Source organism: Pecten maximus, chromosome 4 (assembly GCF_902652985.1).
Source record: "Pecten maximus chromosome 4, xPecMax1.1, whole genome shotgun sequence".
Classification (NCBI taxonomy): Eukaryota; Metazoa; Mollusca; class Bivalvia; order Pectinida; family Pectinidae; genus Pecten; species Pecten maximus.
The window spans coordinates 9,128,529-9,146,955 of record NC_047018.1 but is presented as its reverse complement, the minus strand read 5'-3'; the positions used below and the strand labels follow the sequence as shown (position 1 = coordinate 9,146,955).

General features: G+C 34.5%; 3 protein-coding genes across 5 annotated transcripts in view; 1 reads left to right on the top strand and 2 right to left on the bottom strand.

The window, feature by feature from the left end:
* Positions 1-2,479: 2,479 nt before the first annotated feature.
* LOC117325155 (tctex1 domain-containing protein 1-like) lies at positions 2,480-10,682 on the top strand. Of its 3 annotated transcripts, none has more exons than XM_033881136.1 (2): positions 2,480-2,501; positions 9,257-10,682. In XM_033881136.1, exon 2 carries the CDS (start codon positions 9,366-9,368, stop codon positions 9,909-9,911), a length of 546 nt encoding a protein of 181 aa, XP_033737027.1. In that variant the 5' UTR covers positions 2,480-2,501; positions 9,257-9,365; the 3' UTR covers positions 9,912-10,682. The 3 variants fall into 3 exon arrangements, with proteins under 3 accessions (XP_033737027.1, XP_033737024.1, XP_033737025.1); XM_033881133.1 differs by lacking the exon at positions 2,480-2,501 and adding an exon at positions 2,719-2,849; XM_033881134.1 differs by lacking the exon at positions 2,480-2,501 and adding an exon at positions 7,944-8,016.
* A 3,498-nt stretch (positions 10,683-14,180) lies between these two features.
* On the bottom strand, positions 14,181-16,728 carry LOC117325154 (tctex1 domain-containing protein 1-like). Its single transcript, XM_033881132.1, has one exon. The coding sequence runs from the start codon at positions 16,011-16,013 to the stop codon at positions 15,360-15,362; it is 654 nt and encodes a 217-aa protein (XP_033737023.1). The 5' UTR covers positions 16,014-16,728; the 3' UTR covers positions 14,181-15,359.
* The window catches only part of LOC117324873, an 11,518-nt gene continuing 9,323 nt past the window's right edge, over positions 16,233-18,427 (bottom strand). Inside the window, exon 3 of the mRNA XM_033880702.1 lies at positions 16,233-16,264. Within this exon, the coding sequence (XP_033736593.1) occupies positions 16,233-16,264 (32 nt within the window). The remainder of the gene's footprint in view (positions 16,265-18,427) is intronic.

Sequence of the window (18,427 nt, the reverse complement as noted above, 5' to 3'; positions counted from 1 at the left end):
TGAGTGTGACGACATTGACAATTTGATAATATTTCGTATAGATCTAGAATAACGCTTATAATAATTTCGTGTTGACTTCATTTTTCTAATTATAAAATAATACTCTCATAGCTTGTGACGCTGCTTTATTTTTTGTTGTGGCTTCTGTAAATAAATGATAGCATTCCAAAGCTCTCTAGACCGAAAGTAACTGGCGGCCATTGTTTAACCTTCAACACCTGGAGCTGTATTCCTACACTGATCGAATCACTGTAAATTGTAGTATACAGTCTCATGAATACAATTTGGTTTACTAACGACATATAGACAAATGCAACACAGAATGTAAATATATAAACATATTTGTTTGCCAGTATTTCACAGCTAGGATGAATAAGATCAGCTCTCAATGCATTGTAATAAACAGCATATGTTTGTTAGAGCCCGATATGTGATACATACAACCTATCACGTCTATCACTTGTTTACAAACAAATCCAGTGTCAATAACAGTTACACGTACTTGGGATAATATTACCATATGTTAGGGAATACTTACTGTAATATTGTAATAGAGAATAATGACTACAGTGATGTATCTGACCTAATGTTTAATAAAATCTGTATTCCACTCTGCTACTTATCATTTATGTATACATTGGTTTAGCATTGATTTCTGTAATTGTCGATGGACATATATGGACACGATAGATATAAAACAAAATGAATATTCTTTCTATGTATAGTGCAGATTCAACGATGACACACCAATTGTACTATTGCATGTGATATAAATAATAATCTCTCTCATTTTAAGGAACAACACTGTCTCCAGCTGATATGGTAGTTTTTACATGTGATTATTCCAGTCACTACTAACTGACCCCCGACACTGTTATTTCAGTTGAGTTACATTATTGTTCTCAACTAGTTCACCACTGAAACACCGATTGTATGTTTATCGTTTGTTTAATGAGTCGTTAATAAAGAAATTAGGATCGTCTATTACTATCAATTAAACTAGCATTTATATTGTCTATGTTTGTCGATCATTACATGACGATAGTCAAAAAGATAAATATATTTATGATAAAATGTAAATGTAAAATTTTTGTATCAATTAGGAATTGTTTGCTTGATGGATGGGTCCCATTATACAATGTTTTTTTTTATTTTTATTTATAATCCTATCACAATGCGATCATATAAACACAGCAAAGAAAGGAATATAAAAATGTAAACAAACTACCAGTACTTTTGAAATATAAAGTACCCTTACTGACAATAACAACCAATTAATTCATTGATCTTTAAAATAAACTTTATCTCATTCATAACTCAACAATAAGTTCATAACAGCACAGCACTAAAGAATAGGATCCTGAAACAAGACTTTTCCATAATAACTAATGTTGTCTTATTAAATTACACACTCTTATATTAGTCTGATTTTATACGTATCCCTTACCTGTAAATAGTGGAATACGTAATTATCCCAGTATTGGGGATATCTAAACCCAAAGATTTCATTACATAATGGATACAAATTGTATATCTAAACCCAAACATTTCCTTACATAATGGATACAAATTGTATATACTGTCTTCTCTGTCATGGGGGATATCTAAACCCTGACGTTTTACCTTATATAATGTAGATATAGATTGTATATACTGTCTACTCTCTAATTGGGGACATTTGAACCCTAACGATTAACCTAAATGATGTAGATACAAATTGTATATATTATCTACTCTAATTTGGGGATATCTAAATCCTAACGCTTTTCCTGATAAAATGTAGGTACAAATTGTACATACTGTCTACTCTGATATTGGAATATCCTAACTCTAAGCTTTTACCAGACTAATGTAATGTAATGACTAATGTAATATAATGACTAATGTAATATAATCGGATATTGTTTATACATGCAGAATAGTTATGATGAACGATATGGTTACTAAACGAGTTTATGCTCGTTCGGATTCTTCTGACTTTTCCCGTAGACTATCTTTTCGTGTAATGCCATGTTTAAAAAACCAATAATACAAGTGATGATTTACAGTTTCTGTTACAATGTAAGGTAAAAATACAATTAAAACGTTATAATTGATGTCAACCTATGTTTCGCCTTTTTCAACTATCACTTGTATTGTCAGTCATTGTCCTCTCTCATGTCGGAATATCTGAATATTTGCCTAATCATATCTCCATTGTTTCGTGGACGCGTTGAATAGCATTGTAAAAGTAGATCAATTTCTTTCTGAACACAGTGATGGTAAAAAGTTGTTATACCGTTACCTGACGTACGTATGCATTGTTACAGACAAACAACTAGCGTTCACACAGGCAAATATTCTAATGTTTACAACAGGCTCATTTCTAGTAAAGCATGAAATACTGAAGGAGAATCACATCGCGAGGAATGTGTCAAGACATCATTGCAGATGATAGCCGATATGATCCTGTATTAAGGCGCCGTGGAATCTAAAGAATGGCCAGTACAACAACGTAATTGGTATGTATATGACTCTTCGATCGTTCGACACCAAATCCTTTCATAACAGTATTGAATAAAATACTCAAGCGCACTGTCATTTGCATAAGAGATTGATGCCATGGCGGAGTGATCGTTAAAACTTTCCCGTATGTCCGTATTCCATTTATACGATAGTTACAACACCGGTCATCAATAACGAGGGGAGATAACTCGCCCAGTTTGCTTGGTTACCTCGTCGTTGTAGTCCCGATCACGTGACCGCAATAGACAAAACGTACAGGTAGTTGAGATAAGGAGGGTCTCTTGTGAATTTAAAAAGTGCTGTGCGTTTTAATTGATGTATATACACACACGGCCTCTCCACAGGTAAGTTTTCTTGACGAGTATTTCCTAACTAACGATTGTTTTCTGTTTCTGAGAGAAACGGCCGTAGTATTTTGTTTCCAATTATGATTGTGAGATCTTAGATTTGTTAATGGCAGTAACTGTAATTATATTTCTGTGTCTCACATTCACATATGGACTAACGGCTGATTACAAACAGTGTAACTTTTGACATAGAACATTGTATATAGCCAGAGTTTGGTATAGAGTTACAGAACACACCGTAAAACGGACTGTCCTTTATAGTGTGCCTATTGTGGATTGATTGTTTATAGCTATAATGAAACATGAAATGATCGATTTGACGCCTAGTGGTTGTTTGAACACTAACCCCTTTGTCAACAAAAGGAGTCAGAACAGCAATTACGGGAACAAAACTGCTTATTTAGGTTTAGTTGTACTAGGTATATTGAACCAGTAACGGAACTTTGTAACGATCGGGACGTATTAGGTATAGTTTATACCAATAGTTACATATTATAGTATCTCCTCAAAAACGTTGGTAAAAGGTTTGACATGCTTTTGTCCTATTTCAGTTTGAACGTTTACACATATTGGAGATGTTTAATACATGTTCTCTATTCATTTGTATTTTATCTTTTATGTTTTTATTTTATTACATCGAATCGTCCGAATTCTGTCCGTTGATGGAAATCTATGTGTCCAAGATATACAAAAACAATTTAGAAAGAAATACCAAGCCGTGGATTCTTTGTTAAGTATAAATATAAATGTATGTATAGGAATACTCCCATGCCATACTTCGTATCGATAGGTTGGACACGACATATTTAAGATATGACGAGCTCTATCAGCTTATAATAATCTTTGGGAAATAATACATTTTATAGAATTCATGCAATCTTATTCAAATTCTGTATTTAATATATCAAATATACTTTATGTATTGCGGAGTCGCATTTGAGCTCTGATGAACCATTATATAAAGATTATACGCTGTTTTCTGTTTGGAAGTACAAGCTAACACTGTACTGACCCACTTGTCAGGTAATTGTATTGTATGCTTGATCGAGGGACAAGAATGAAGGCAATTCTATTAATACATGGCCGATAAAGGAGAGCTCTTCAACAATACAGCCTTGAACTGTTTATTTAACTGCTTATCAACCTGATTACGTTCAGATAGATCTAAATAACCCCTCAGGTCTGAACCCAAGAGACGCTCTATTCTTCTCGAAACAACTACTTCAACTTCTCAATTTCCATAATACGACAACTGGAATCCTTCCATCGCTTTGTCACAACACAGAACAACAATGTATAAACTTATATATTAATTACAACAATAGATTTATAGCTATATGTTGGTTAGAATCCTGTTTAGGGGACAGGTATGTATTGTTACTATTTATTGGTAAGAACCCTGTTTAGGGGACAGGTATGGATTGTTACTATTTATAGGTACGAACCCTGTTTAGGGGACAGGTATGGATGTTACTATTTATAGGTACGAACCCTGTTTAGGGGACAGGTATGGATTGTTACTATTTATTGGTACGAACCTGTTTAGGGGACAGGTATGGGTTGTTACTATTTATAGGTACGAACCGTGTTTAGGGGACAGGTATGGATGTTACTATTTATTGGTACTAACCGTGTTTAGGGGACAGGTATGAATTGTTACTATTTATAGGTACGAACCGTGTTTAGGGGACAGGTATGGATTGTTACTATTTATAGGTACGAACCGTGTTTAGGGGACAGGTGTGGATGTTACTATTTATTGGTACTAACCCTGTTTAGGCGACAGGTATGAATTGTTACTATTTATAGGTACGAACCGTGTTTAGGGGACAGGTATGGATTGTTACTATTTATAGGTACGAACCTGTTTAGGGGACAGGTATGGGTTGTTACTATTTATAGGTACGAACCGCGTTTAGGGGACAGGTATGGATGTTACTATTTATTGGTACTAACCGTGTTTAGGGGACAGGTATGGATTGTTACTATATATTGGTACGAACCCTGTTTAGGGGACAGGTATGGATTGTTACTATTTATAGGTACGAACCCTGTTTAGGGGACAGGTATGGATTGTTACTATTTATAGGTACGAACCCTGTTTAGGGGACAGGTATGGGTTGTTACTATTTATAGGTACGAACCGTGTTTAGGGGACAGGTATGGATGTTACTATTTATTGGTACTAACCGTGTTTAGGGGACAGGTATGGAGTGTTACTATATATTGGTACGAATCCCTGTTTAGGGGACAGGTATGGATTGTTACTATTTATAGGTACGAACCCTGTTTAGGGGACAGGTATGGATTGTTACTATTTATAGGTACGAACCCTGTTTAGGGGACAGGTATGGACTGTTACTATTTATTTGTATAATGTTGTCTACGGTGTTGATATGTATCTATACGTACACTCTACCAGTAAATCGCCGTATCAATATTGTTAAATACATGTGTCAACCATTTCCTTTAGCTGTTGAAAACACATGATCACTTATCAACACGTATTTACCACTGAAAACTTAGAGCCGTCTCTTCTGTTATATTTCTTACGTTTGTCGTTGCATTGGATAAAGTGTATCTCCTTAATTTGCCATTTTATTTAATAATTTCCTGACGTAAGTTAGATAGATATATCTTACATTCAAATAATGCCTTTGAATATAACTAAAATTGCTAGATTTCATTATCTTAATTGGTTCCTTTGATACGCGATATGTGTTTGTGTACGATGTAGTGAATTCAATTACGGATATTATTGTATGATGTTATACGGGCGGCCATTACTAAAGTTAATAGCATATAGCATATTTAATCTTAGTATTTCAATTCCAAGGTCCTACCTTGATGGTTCTATAGAGAATTGAGTTATTCAGGATGACACGTAACTGCATAATGCTCTCTAATAACTCATTTTTTTAATGACTTTTGATTGGGGCATTGGTTTTATTTTCGTTTAACTGTCTGTATAGTCGTACACGCTTTCCTAGGACACCTTGTGTTGGTCCACTCCAGTTTAATGGCTGGACTGATCTGTACGAACCTAACAACACAATATGAACATAACTACACCTAGACATTAGTTTATAAAGACAATGTTGTGTGATTGGCCGGTAACGACTCATCAAAACAATAGTATCCCGGCAGATCAGTGATAGATACGGCACGGGTGGGTAATCTCGACCACCCTATCACAAGTCAGGTAGGACAACCTAAGGGGTCATGGTGCACTTGACTACCAATGTTTTACTATACACTTTAACGTAATCACAATCATTCATGCTCCATGTCGTTCAAGTCGGTATATTCTCATTCCACATGCTATCGGAGAGAGCTACTACCTAAAGAGAGAAGTAATAAGTGTCCATTATTTCCTCTATATTAACCAACCCTTTTTAACTCTGTTTCTGAACTAAATATTAATATCCCGCTGACTACACTACACGGATTCCATATACAGATTGTTAATATGAATGTGATGATATTAGAGAAAGACGTGTTCGCTTAATCATGAAAACATAGTATCAATCCTCAACCAGTTATATTGCCGACCACCAGATTTATGCTTATGACTTTTCTTATTCAAATATCCTTTATTTTACAATAATGGAAACCGAGAGACTGACTATGATCTAATACGTTATCCTGTGTCCATTATGAAAATATTCAATCAATTTTATATAATCAATGTATATGGATATATATCGACATAATGATACGTACATTTGTATGTACTGTTCAGTGAGAAAACTGGTATAGGCTACGTTATAGGCCTGTGGCTCAATGACCTTTGTGATAAAATCTGATCAGTCTGTCAAGACGAACACAATTTTAACGAAGCATTTTATTTTTATTCTAATGTTGTTTTTTTATGTGAACTCGTCATCCAGGTAATACAAGTACGTTTGAATTGTTTGAGTGAAAGTTCCACATGCATTCAGGTATTTTGAATTGGAATGCAACAAAGCCACATTCAAAAGTGGCAGCACTAGGTCTTTTAAATTAAAATACGAAGAAGAAATTATTTATTCAAAAATCCTGAATGCGTAGGTAAAGGTAATGATTTCCACATCATACATTCATTCCGGCTTGTCAGGGCTCGTTAATGATATAAATAGTGTTTCAAGACATATCTCAAAATAAGGACTGAAAACACATTAAATATTCGTGGAATCACTAAGAATATAAAAGATTGTATACCACCATTACTTATGAATTCAGTAATTCATACAATTTATACGGATAGTGAATGCAAAAACCACCCAGACGTTTGTTTCCTAACCATATTCTGTTTAAATAAGCGTTAAACCTTTAGAGGATAATTAAAACCTAAATACATGTTTATCGAAAATATATGGAAAGGTCTACACAGCCATGTTTAGAGTTTACCTGTAGCTGTAAAACACAGTTTCTGACACCTGCCATATTAGCTGTAATAAGATCGTATATCGAAATACTTTTTGTGTTATTTTGCCGTCACGTGTGACGACCACTAAATATTTGTTGTGGTGCTTACCACAGCATCGATCAACTCAATACACAAAGACAACAATACCAACATACGGGCAATCAATACAACCATTTTACTGATTTTATTCTCAATAGCTTGTGTTGCTTCGAGGAGATATTGAGGAAATCGCTCTGACTAAAGTCTTTTCAATTATCGTTTGTCCACTAAATTTAAATGTCTAGATGCGAAATTCAAGAAAGGGAAATGAACTTGAAACCTCTCCAGAGGGAGACATACAATCGAGAGAATTATTGTGCAGACAGTCACCTGTAAGGTTGTGTAAACACCATGCATGCTATTTTCCACGGTCATTAAAAAGCTGATGTATAAATTGCTTTGAGGCGTAAAAACTTTAATAATTCCATCTTACTAACATGAAAGGGAAATTTTGCTATGAGCTTAGTTTTACTTTTTATAACCGTGACATATCCTACACTGTCAGTTTAAGGTTAGATGAATACCAATAATTCCTTCAAATACAAACTATTCATTTAAATATTATAATAACAAATGGCATATAAATAGCATTACTGTAGATAAAGAGTCAGATTAAACACGTTGGCCCCACTCTCTGTGTGGCTCTGGAGCTAGGACATATTGGTGTGTCTGAGGACATAGGACTGTTGGTAGAATTCGACATAGGTAGTCTTATTTGTAAGTATCTATAGTGTATATAAACAACACACACTGCTATAAAGGTGGACATGTGGCAAGGTAGACATTTGTACAGTGGATGTTTTATTCTGTACGCAGTTGTGGACTTCTTATTGCAGTCAGATTATTTTCGTAATTGTTGTTTAGCAAAAGAGAAAGTTCAAACTGTTATCTGTGACATTGCTAAAATACGTATGTTGAGATATCATAATGGAACTTTCAGAAACATAACTCGAAAAACTGTTTAGATGATACTTCATATAAAATATTTGATTTTAAAAACCTTATCCGTGAATGAGTAATGTTAATTCTGTTTTCCTTTCGTCTAACTTTGGATACTTATATATATGTACTAAAAACATTTGTACTAAAAACATTTGAAATAAAGAATTCAGTTAGAATGTGTCAGCTTAACGTTGTCATATCCAGTTGTCAGAACACTGAGGTTTTAGAGAAGCGACATACAACTCGATGATTAAGACTGTATATATGACTTTGGTACTGGCTCACACCTGTTATTCACGTCCTGTAAATGTGTATTCACTACGCCTTGCGTGATATTAAAACTAGAATATGTATAATTGGCGTGTAGTTTAGAAACCACTTTTGCAATTTTCTTTCATCATTCCCATTGATTTACATGCAGGTGTGAATGTATGTTGTATGCTGAGTATTTTGATTCTACCTAGACTCATACCCTACCTAAGCCATATGAAAGGTATTGAGTAGGTCGTAATCAACATTCGCTATGGTTTATATATAAATTGTGCGTGTAGATATCATGGTGTCCAATATAACACGATCATGATCAGTGTTGTGTGACGATGTCGTTTTTCGGTTTGTATAAATGTCCTTTTCCATTATTAACGGGCAAATGTACTTGTATTTCTATATATTGGTATGAGGCTGGAATGTAATTCAACGCTAATGAAACGCAATTAAAAAAAACAACAAACAAACATTAGCAACTGTCGTCTAATTTTGTTATCTAAATAATATATATGTGTAAATGTGTATAAATTGTACATTGCTAGTTTTGATTATAAACTCGTTGGTTTGTTTTACATCGTAACATAAATACCAGACAACTGTATCAAAAGTTCCATTGTGTTATGACCACCCTATATAACGGGAGAAGTTTTAACAAATTTCCTACCAATCACGACGATGTCTAATTAGTTTACTGGTATATTTATATTCAGGGTAATACAGTGTTTTCATTGTTTATTTGTTTTTTCAGGAACTCACAGTAAAGTACAAGGCTAGTGGCGTCATTGGGGGACGATACCAGTCGACATCCCACTGCCTTCAAGCAACAGAACATACTCTCTAGAAAGGAAACAGTTAATATGGCGGATAGGAAGTCAGCATCAACGGATGCAGGGCCTGTCAAAAAGACGATGAAACCTGCCACGTCCGGACCCACTATTGTTGGGTTGATGGCATCCAAGCGATTGACGAGCAAACTGACGTCAAAACTCGGCAAAGATCGCAGATCTTCGTCGATAGCAGCAAGCAATGTCCATATTGACAAGGAGCCAAGTTATCGAATGGAGCCAAACCAGAAATTCAGCTCGGTAAAGGCACGACAAATTCTAGAGGATGTCCTATCGTCTCGATTAGAAAGATATAGATATAATTCTAAATTTGCCAGAAATATGGCCAAAGTGTTAAGTGACGAAATCAAAGACCAGATGAAAGCATTACATTACGACCGTTACAAATATATCTGTGTTGTTTACATTGGAGAGGTCAAGGACCAAGCAATGGCGCTCACGAGCAGATGCGCGTGGGACAATAAATTTGATAATTCAGCAACGTACACATACCAAGGTACATACCAAGGAAAAGCTTGGTTTTGTAACGCGTCTGTGTTCGGGGTATACAGAGAATAAACCCAACATAACGGCAATCAAAAAGGAAAACCCCACAATCAGTACTGTATGAAATAAGAGGTTTGGATGACAGAGTACTACGCAAGAAAAGCATTAGAGGGTAGTGATATCAAACTAACCGATAATCTCGAAAAAACATCAATAATTCCGTCCATTTTAAATTAAGGGACCACAAGCAAGAAAAAAGATTGATGTCAGCAATGGAAATACGTTTGTTTAAAATCGTGTATATATTTCTTATTTTCATGGATCATTTAGTTATCATTCATGTTGATATTGCCTTCTCGGAGGCGTCGAGACGTTTACAAATCCATGTAGTCATATGTCTGGAATGTTTTTATTGATATTAGGATTTTTCTCGTTCATTTACATTTACGACAATTCTGTGATAGCTATGCTTCAAAGTCAGCTTTCGGCTGCTGAAGCGAACAAGAAATTCCTGATCGTTTCTGGATAAGTGTTATTTCAAATCTACGTCCATGTATGCTTACTAGCTTCATTTGATGACGATTCCAGCTATATTGCCACTTTCTGTATTATGCTTAATATGCATTTGATATTAGTGATACTTTCCTCACTTTGCTAATGTATCCATTGTTCAAGCCATTTTATCTTTTATTATGCAATTTTTTTTGAAGATATGCGAAGTTGTACAACACCTGCATAACTAAACATTTCTACACTGACGAAGAATCCTGTAGCGAACTTTACTGTACTCGCTGTGATACATTTTGCACTTTTTAAATAAATCTATTTATACATCTACTATAAGGTTTGTTTTCGACATTACGTCATATTTTAGACTTAATATGATTATGGTTAATCATTCGTATTAGAAAGGAAGTAAATTCTAACAGGAACGCATAATTTGAACGTCGAGGTATGAAACAAAACCAATGTTTTTCGTAATAACGTAATAGTAATTCTAGTACAAAATCGATAAGAGGACAGCAAAAAATGAACAAAAAACTCTAAATTAGCATGGATACCCTTGTAAAAGTAAAAGGACAATAAGACCAGATGTCCTGGTAGTGAAAGCGTCTTCTTCTTCAACGACGACACCCGTCATACAAATATAAGTCCATTCCGGGTTAAGTCGCATTCTCAAAATAAGAGCTACGACAGTTGACAACGGAGCCACTAGAATATTTCCATATGAGATCATGATATGGAACCTATAAATTCAATCTGTGTTGGTAGATGAAGATTATGGGATTGTAATACGTACATATAAGCTTTATTCATTTCACAATAATTTTGAAATAAGTTACTAATATTAATCAAGCTTATTGGCCTGGACGGAAAAACATTAGTGGTTTTATTGTTGGAAGAAACCTCGTACCCGGAGAAAATCCACGTGGTCGGGCAGGTGACCTCCATACTTTTTTCACATCTGATCGGTGAATGCTACCCCAACCGCTAAGTTGAAAAGCGAGTATGTTACCATTGTGCAACCCGACCGTGGAATGGTTCCCAGTCGCAAATTCGCTTGCGATTCGTGAAGATTTTTAAGGTTCTCTGTTGTTTCATTGCTATTGTACTTGTCCTGGATTTTATGTAGAGAACTGTTGCTCAACAGAACGCCTGGTCTTATTCTCCGTGAGCTATTGTAAGGGTCTGATTCAATTGTTTATTTTGATCGTATTTTCTCTTCGTTTTGTCGATTAATAGTTAGAATTACGGTTACGGGTTTTAGTATCCTCTCTCTGTTCTGAATCTTGTAGATATCGTCTAAAGGAAACATATTAGTAACCTAATTTAAATATGTTGGTTTTTGTCAGAGTAATTTAGATAGCTCAATAGCATTAAGTAACCTCTGTACTCCCGGACAGGAATACGCTTAGTAATGAATAACATGAATACACATTAATTACAAACACAAACAAGACAACACAGCTAGCTAATTAAATTATACACATATTGCCGGTGATAAATCATGTGTACGACGATATAACTACCAGTCTGCAGTTAACATGGACTGTGATTAGTATCGGGTATGCTACATACTATTGTACAGGTTCCACGGTGACCAATTCATAAACAGTACCCTTATCAGTCAGTCATACTTTATAGCTTTTTAGATATTCAAAATTTAATTGAAGTCGACATAGTTTTTTTTCTGACAATATAATGACCCGAAATGACATCTTCTGTAATGGCTGAATAGTAGAATATATATTACATACAGTCAAAATGTCTGTGATCACTAAACTATAAGCATGGTAATTATAATTTGGTATCACCATTGAAATATTTCACCATGTATGTTGATCAACTTCATAATTATCATTAGAATTCTAACTTGAAAAGGCAACTTATAATCCCAACTGATATTTCATGACAAAGCAAGACAGTTTTTACACATGAATATTAGATATTTCCATGTGCTTGTTAATATACATGTATGTATTTAATAGCATGCAAGGAAAGTATATCTAGAAACAATAATTGAACTAATTTTGGAGAAAATACACTTGTCCATCTTATCTGTCCGACTTCCCTTCTAGGATTTCACACATACCGGTCGCAGAAAGCAGCGGTATGGTGTACGCTTTGTATTCCTGATCGGACATATTCATATAAAAGTTGGCATTCGCTTATGTATCGTTCGAAAAAAGAAACAACATGGATTGCTAATATTATGAATATGAAGAAATAAATGCCAATGAAATTAACGCAAACAAAAGAATTGAAAAAAAGTATTCAGTGAAATCAACCTTATTGGTAAAAAAATAGAAACGGTTTATTTTGAGTTATATTCCATTCTAAAAGTCCGTATATGTTTCGTGATGTCGTACTATTACGAGACTCTCTCGATACTAATATAAATTTCAATTAACCAATCACAATGCAACAACAAAGCGAGGTTTATAAAAAAAACTATTTTTATCGACGAGACATGAGCGCAGAGTATTGTGCCAAATTCCATAACAAGTTAATGCCAACATGTCGTCTTATTTAACTCCAGTTACGCTGTGCTTTCAAAAGTTTGTGTCGTTATTAATTGTGAACAGAAATAAACCCACACCTTGATAGGATAATAATAGAATATCGTCTCAAGTCATAAAGATATATACTCTGCTCAAACGTCGTTTTATTCAGACCTTTTGGGTCAACAAGGTCAGCAATGTACTGCCGAAATCACTTAAACATGGGTGGCAATATACACCAAAGACAAGCAATTATAGATGGAGCTGAAATGATAATCCATCATGATTAATTAAACCCCTATATTTTATAATGTAAGTGGTAACATTAGATGGAATGTATTCGATATACACTGTAATCGCTACATGACGGAGTAGTCGTCATCCTGATGTCACAGCGTGTTTTATAAAACCACCAGAAATCATTTCATTGATTGATAAGAAGTCAAACAAGTGATACCTGTAATTGAAAAGACATCAAAGTGAGCGGTCTTGTGTGTTTATCACAAGGACACCTCTCTGAAGTCATTTAAACTGAACACCTCTCATTAAAACACATACGAACATTTACAAGCCTTCAGACATTACATCAACATATCTCTAACCAATTACACGAGGCACGTACGGTCATAGATGTCATTTGAGGAACATAACACACCGTTAAACGGGTATTTACTAATGGACAGAGTTATATATCACTTGTGTACCTACATGTTCGGGCGATACTCCTGATCACTTGTCACTGTTTATATAGACACTTCAAACCCCCTTATCAGAACCTAAAATTACTCGCGTTATTGGCCTTTACACAGACGGTCTTGTTTGTAGAAGGATGATTAGGGGTACCAAGGTTCTTCTGTAGTGTTCTGACATATCAAACACAGGTCGACTATGTACCATTACAGTGAGATGTTTGTCGAGTTAACCGACTTTGGTAAATAACAATTTGCTACTGTTAATATACATATCAAAATGTTGTATGTATGTCCCTGTATTAAAACATATCGAAACCAAGAAAAAGTTCACATCGAGTTTACTCGCTCGGAATATACACACGTGCGGTGATTTCATAACAAATATGAAATATGGTTATAACTGGTTTATTTATTGCATTTGCCTATATACCTACATGCGAATACTGGGCCACATACCAAAGGGGGAGGGATTGGTAGTGATGGTACCACATACTATAGTATGCATGTACATAAAACCTGCAATGTACAAAAATCAGCCATGCATAAATATCACACAGTAGGGCCAAACAATGAAATAATCATTTACATGTATGCTGCATGTATCCAATTACCTATATAGCTGGGAAATTCCTGGATTTTTGCCCCCCCCCCATTTTGTTTTGTCAAAGAATGTATCTATAAAAAAGGACTGATAAGAGTATGATTAAATTGCACATACTTCAGTCGTATTTCATTTCATATTAATTTACACCATTGAAAAGCATTTACTTGTAACTGTATTACAAATGCTGCATCGTAGTAGAACATGCTTATGATAAACTGATTACACGAAAAGCATTACTAAACATCTTAATCCATCGCAATATGACAAAGGACTTATCTTATAAGGATTTAATCTTCTTACCGATTTTATAGGTAAGTTTTAACTATGACAACTTTCCATAGAACGTATATTTCTCCGACTACGCTTAAAAAATGTAAAACCTACGAGTAAATAAGGATATTCAACAAACTAACAAATCAATAGAATTCCAATTTGAAAAATGTTTCTTTGTTAAAATCCGTATTTTGGATAACAATTGTTTTATTATACAATGATATGTATCAAATCAATCGCTTTTCTGTTCATTCTATTTACAATTCAAAATAATGGCATAAGCATAGCAGTCAAATGACAAGAATTATGATATGAATTTAATTGGGGTGTCAAATCTATACTTGAAATTAACGCTAACATAACAGATTTTGTTTGCAACTAAATCTGGCAACTAAATTTTATAAATCCAAATCGCCGACATTTTCCCAGATATCTGGTGTAGAGCTAGGAGGAACTAAACCAATTCACTGACAATGATTGGGGCCACTATGCAACGCGGTTCTGATAAAAATGACCGAGTCACCGATAAGGAATGTAAAAAAGAAATTAACGATTTGTTTGATGAAGATTTCAATCTTTTAAAATGCAACATTTGTTTACAATGACAATATTATAAAGACAGGTGAAAATTCCTTTAAATGTACGAGTTGGTTTGTTATCATGATGACTTAAAAAACCTACATTAAAATTGATAATCATTATTAATGCAAAAATGACGAGAAAAACCCCCCAGCAAAAACAAAAAACAAATCTAACATAGACAAAGTACATATTCTGTTCTGACATTTTAAAAGCATGTGTGTAATACCAACATTATTGGTGTGGCTGTAATGTACATAGGTTACAAGATACCCACTGTCTATAGGTGTATTTGATCATATATTGAATATCCTCATCCACAGTATCTTATCACAGTAAAATAGCGTATTACATGTACGCCAATACGTCACTATTCGGTGTAGATACCGTACACTGTCGCCGTGGCGTATATGGCACTGTTTTTATAAGTGCAAGTGGCGAAAGTGTCGACCTTGTCATCCCACGCACATCGACTTGAAATCTGAATCCCCTGATCCTTGTTCTCGCCTATGAAAACAATAACTATTATCTTGTATCGGTCAAACTTAAGCATTTTCACTCTATCCTTGATTTCCTCCGTGATGAGCCGACTTATATTTGAACAGACCCGTGGGTTGTATTTTATTTCAGCAAGTCGGTCTTCCAACACCTTGTTTGTAATCCTCTCGACTTGAACGACATTGAATTTTAGCGAATCCTTTGGTTCCATGCGGTAGGTCGGCTCCTTCTGGATACTGAGACCGGACATACGCGAGTTTAATATGCTCCTCGTACGACCGGCGAGAATTCGAGAAGTTAGTCGTTTTGCCAAACGTTTAGAAGCCAGTAATCCAACAAACGATGGACCAGACCTTTCGGAGAAAATAGGAATTTCATTCTGTTTTGTCTGAGAGAGGGTACTCATTTGTCTCTTCAGTAGGTAAGAACTGTTCGACTTAAGCAGAGGTGAAGTCTTTGCCTTGTCTCCCATCTTGGGCGGGAGGTTAGAAGAAGACGCAGATCGTGTCGCTGGCCGTACATCCATCGTTACCAAAAGTAACACTCCGAATAAGGTAATATCAGTATCCGGAACACCACTTTCCTGATCAGTATATGACTTAATATCTATAAATGTTACAATAAATCACAAAACATCTCAATATATGTTCACGTTATTATTACTTTATAACGAATTTGACTTTTTTCTAGAAGCACGCGCACTTTTACTTTATATCGAGCTAATTTCTCACGCACGCAAGGTAGCTTAAGCAGGTGAGCTCCAGAGTTCCACGGAAGCTGAACATGTAAGTGTATTCAGTACTACTAATCGTATTGATTACGTGTCCAACAGGTATGCAGCCGCCGGAATTCCTGCTCGGATTGTCCGATGTCATAAACAGGTAGTAGTATATTGTTCTTGGAGTCAAATCAATACGTGGTGCTTCCCGTCTCCAAGTCCGTTCTATCATTAAGTTGGTTCCCTTGGCTCAGTCAATATTTGTAGGAGAAAGTCGATCAGTCACATCCTCCTCTTTCTGTTCCTTACCTGAACTAAGTTGTTTAAAGTGACTGAAATTCTCATTGACCCGTGACGTCAAACTAGATTTACAACTATGATTTCAATATTTTTCTTTCTTGTGCGAACATCTAAAAGTCCTAATTTAATTTAAAATACAGCACTACCAACCGTATCGAAATGCCAGTATTCGTGATGTGTCGAGACAAAACCAAATTGACAAATATATCCTATTTGCGAAACAGATTTTCAATTAGCTAGGAAAATTAATTGTGTTGGCATTAAGTGAATATGTATGACGCATATTCACATTCTTCCTTAAACACCTCTCCTCTTTCTATCCGGAATAGTAATGAGCTCAAAAGTGTTCAAATAAGCAATTTGTATTCTAGCAATATGTGATCAAACACAATGCTGACGTATCCCTACTTAATCACGATACAGTAGGTTATAGATCCAATCCGTAAAGGCCCAGTATCCATCACTTAAACAACCACCAGAACACTTATATTCCCTCAGGTGACAAATACCAATCCGATATTAGATATGTCTCGTCATATATATGTTTTATCCCGGTTTTGTTACAGCGCCAAAGTCATTTAAACAGATTTAGATATGTAGTGGAAGTCGATCTGGGCATTTTGTATACAGGCGAAGGCTACCACTCTCATCTGGCAGGTATTGTATATCAGAGGAGAATAAACGAGTACCGAGTACCATATATACTCTTGACTTGATGTACTTAACAGCAAAACATCGCTTTTAATATATATGAGTTTGACTCCGTCATGATATTAGATCTGAAGTTTTAAAGTTATCGATTCGATATAAAGAAAATTAATATAACTTTTATTAAGTGATTTGAAAAAGAACGTTTATCTCTCGACCCTTTGAAATTGACAAACACTTGAAACTCATATCATGTGTATTAAACATCTATTTGACACACTATTGCCAAATAGCTTGTGACAATCCTATCACTGCGTCAAAACAGAAATACAATGTTAATATTTTTAATGGTGCATAAATACCCAGTTTAACAATGTAATAACGAATCTCATCAAACTACAATATTAGTTATAGAATTCGGCAAAAACTACACTTATGAATAGCACATTACTTCAGTAAAGTTTAGATATCTCAATTTATGAACCAATCGCAATTACTTAAATAATACATAAAATATATATCTATGTAAACTTTTCTAAGGAATTGTTTGTGAATAGATTTTACAGAAATGTGCATTTGATTTAAAACCAGATCACACATGTGGTTCCATTAAAGAAATGTTTGACATCATTTAAAATATAACGGCTAAGTGGTGCGATATATGATGACAATTAATGCCTTATTATTGATCAGTTTACCAGAGAGCCCCGTGGTGTCAGCTATCCTCTTTTAAAAGTTGTAAATTATGGGAGTACTTACTGGTTTTATTTTAACATGTTACTACTGTGATAAGATACATATGTACGTCATTATTTTCACTCAAGTAACTACCTCAATATCTTCACTCGTGTCACAAAATACCTTTTTTAATTCCACTCGGATAAAATATCTTCATTCGAAAAAAAAATTTAAAAATTTTGGGAAAAAAAAACCCAAAAAAACCCAAAAAAAAAAAAATTTTTTTTTTTTTTTTTTTAAAAAATTTTTTTTTAAAAATTTAAAAAAAAGGCCCTTTTTCCCCAAAAAAAAATAAATTTTTGGGGGTTTGAACCTAAATTTTTTTTTTTTTTTTTTTTTTTTTAAAAATTTTTTTTAAAATTTTTTTTCCTTTTTTTCCTTTTAAACCCCCCTTTTTCCCCCTTTTTTTTTTATTTACCCTTTTTTTTTTTAAAAATTTTTTTTTTTTTTTAAAAAAAATTTTTTTTTTTTTTTAAACCCCCCCTTTTTTTTTTTTTTTTTTAAAAATTTTTTCCCTTTTTTAAAAATTTTCCTTT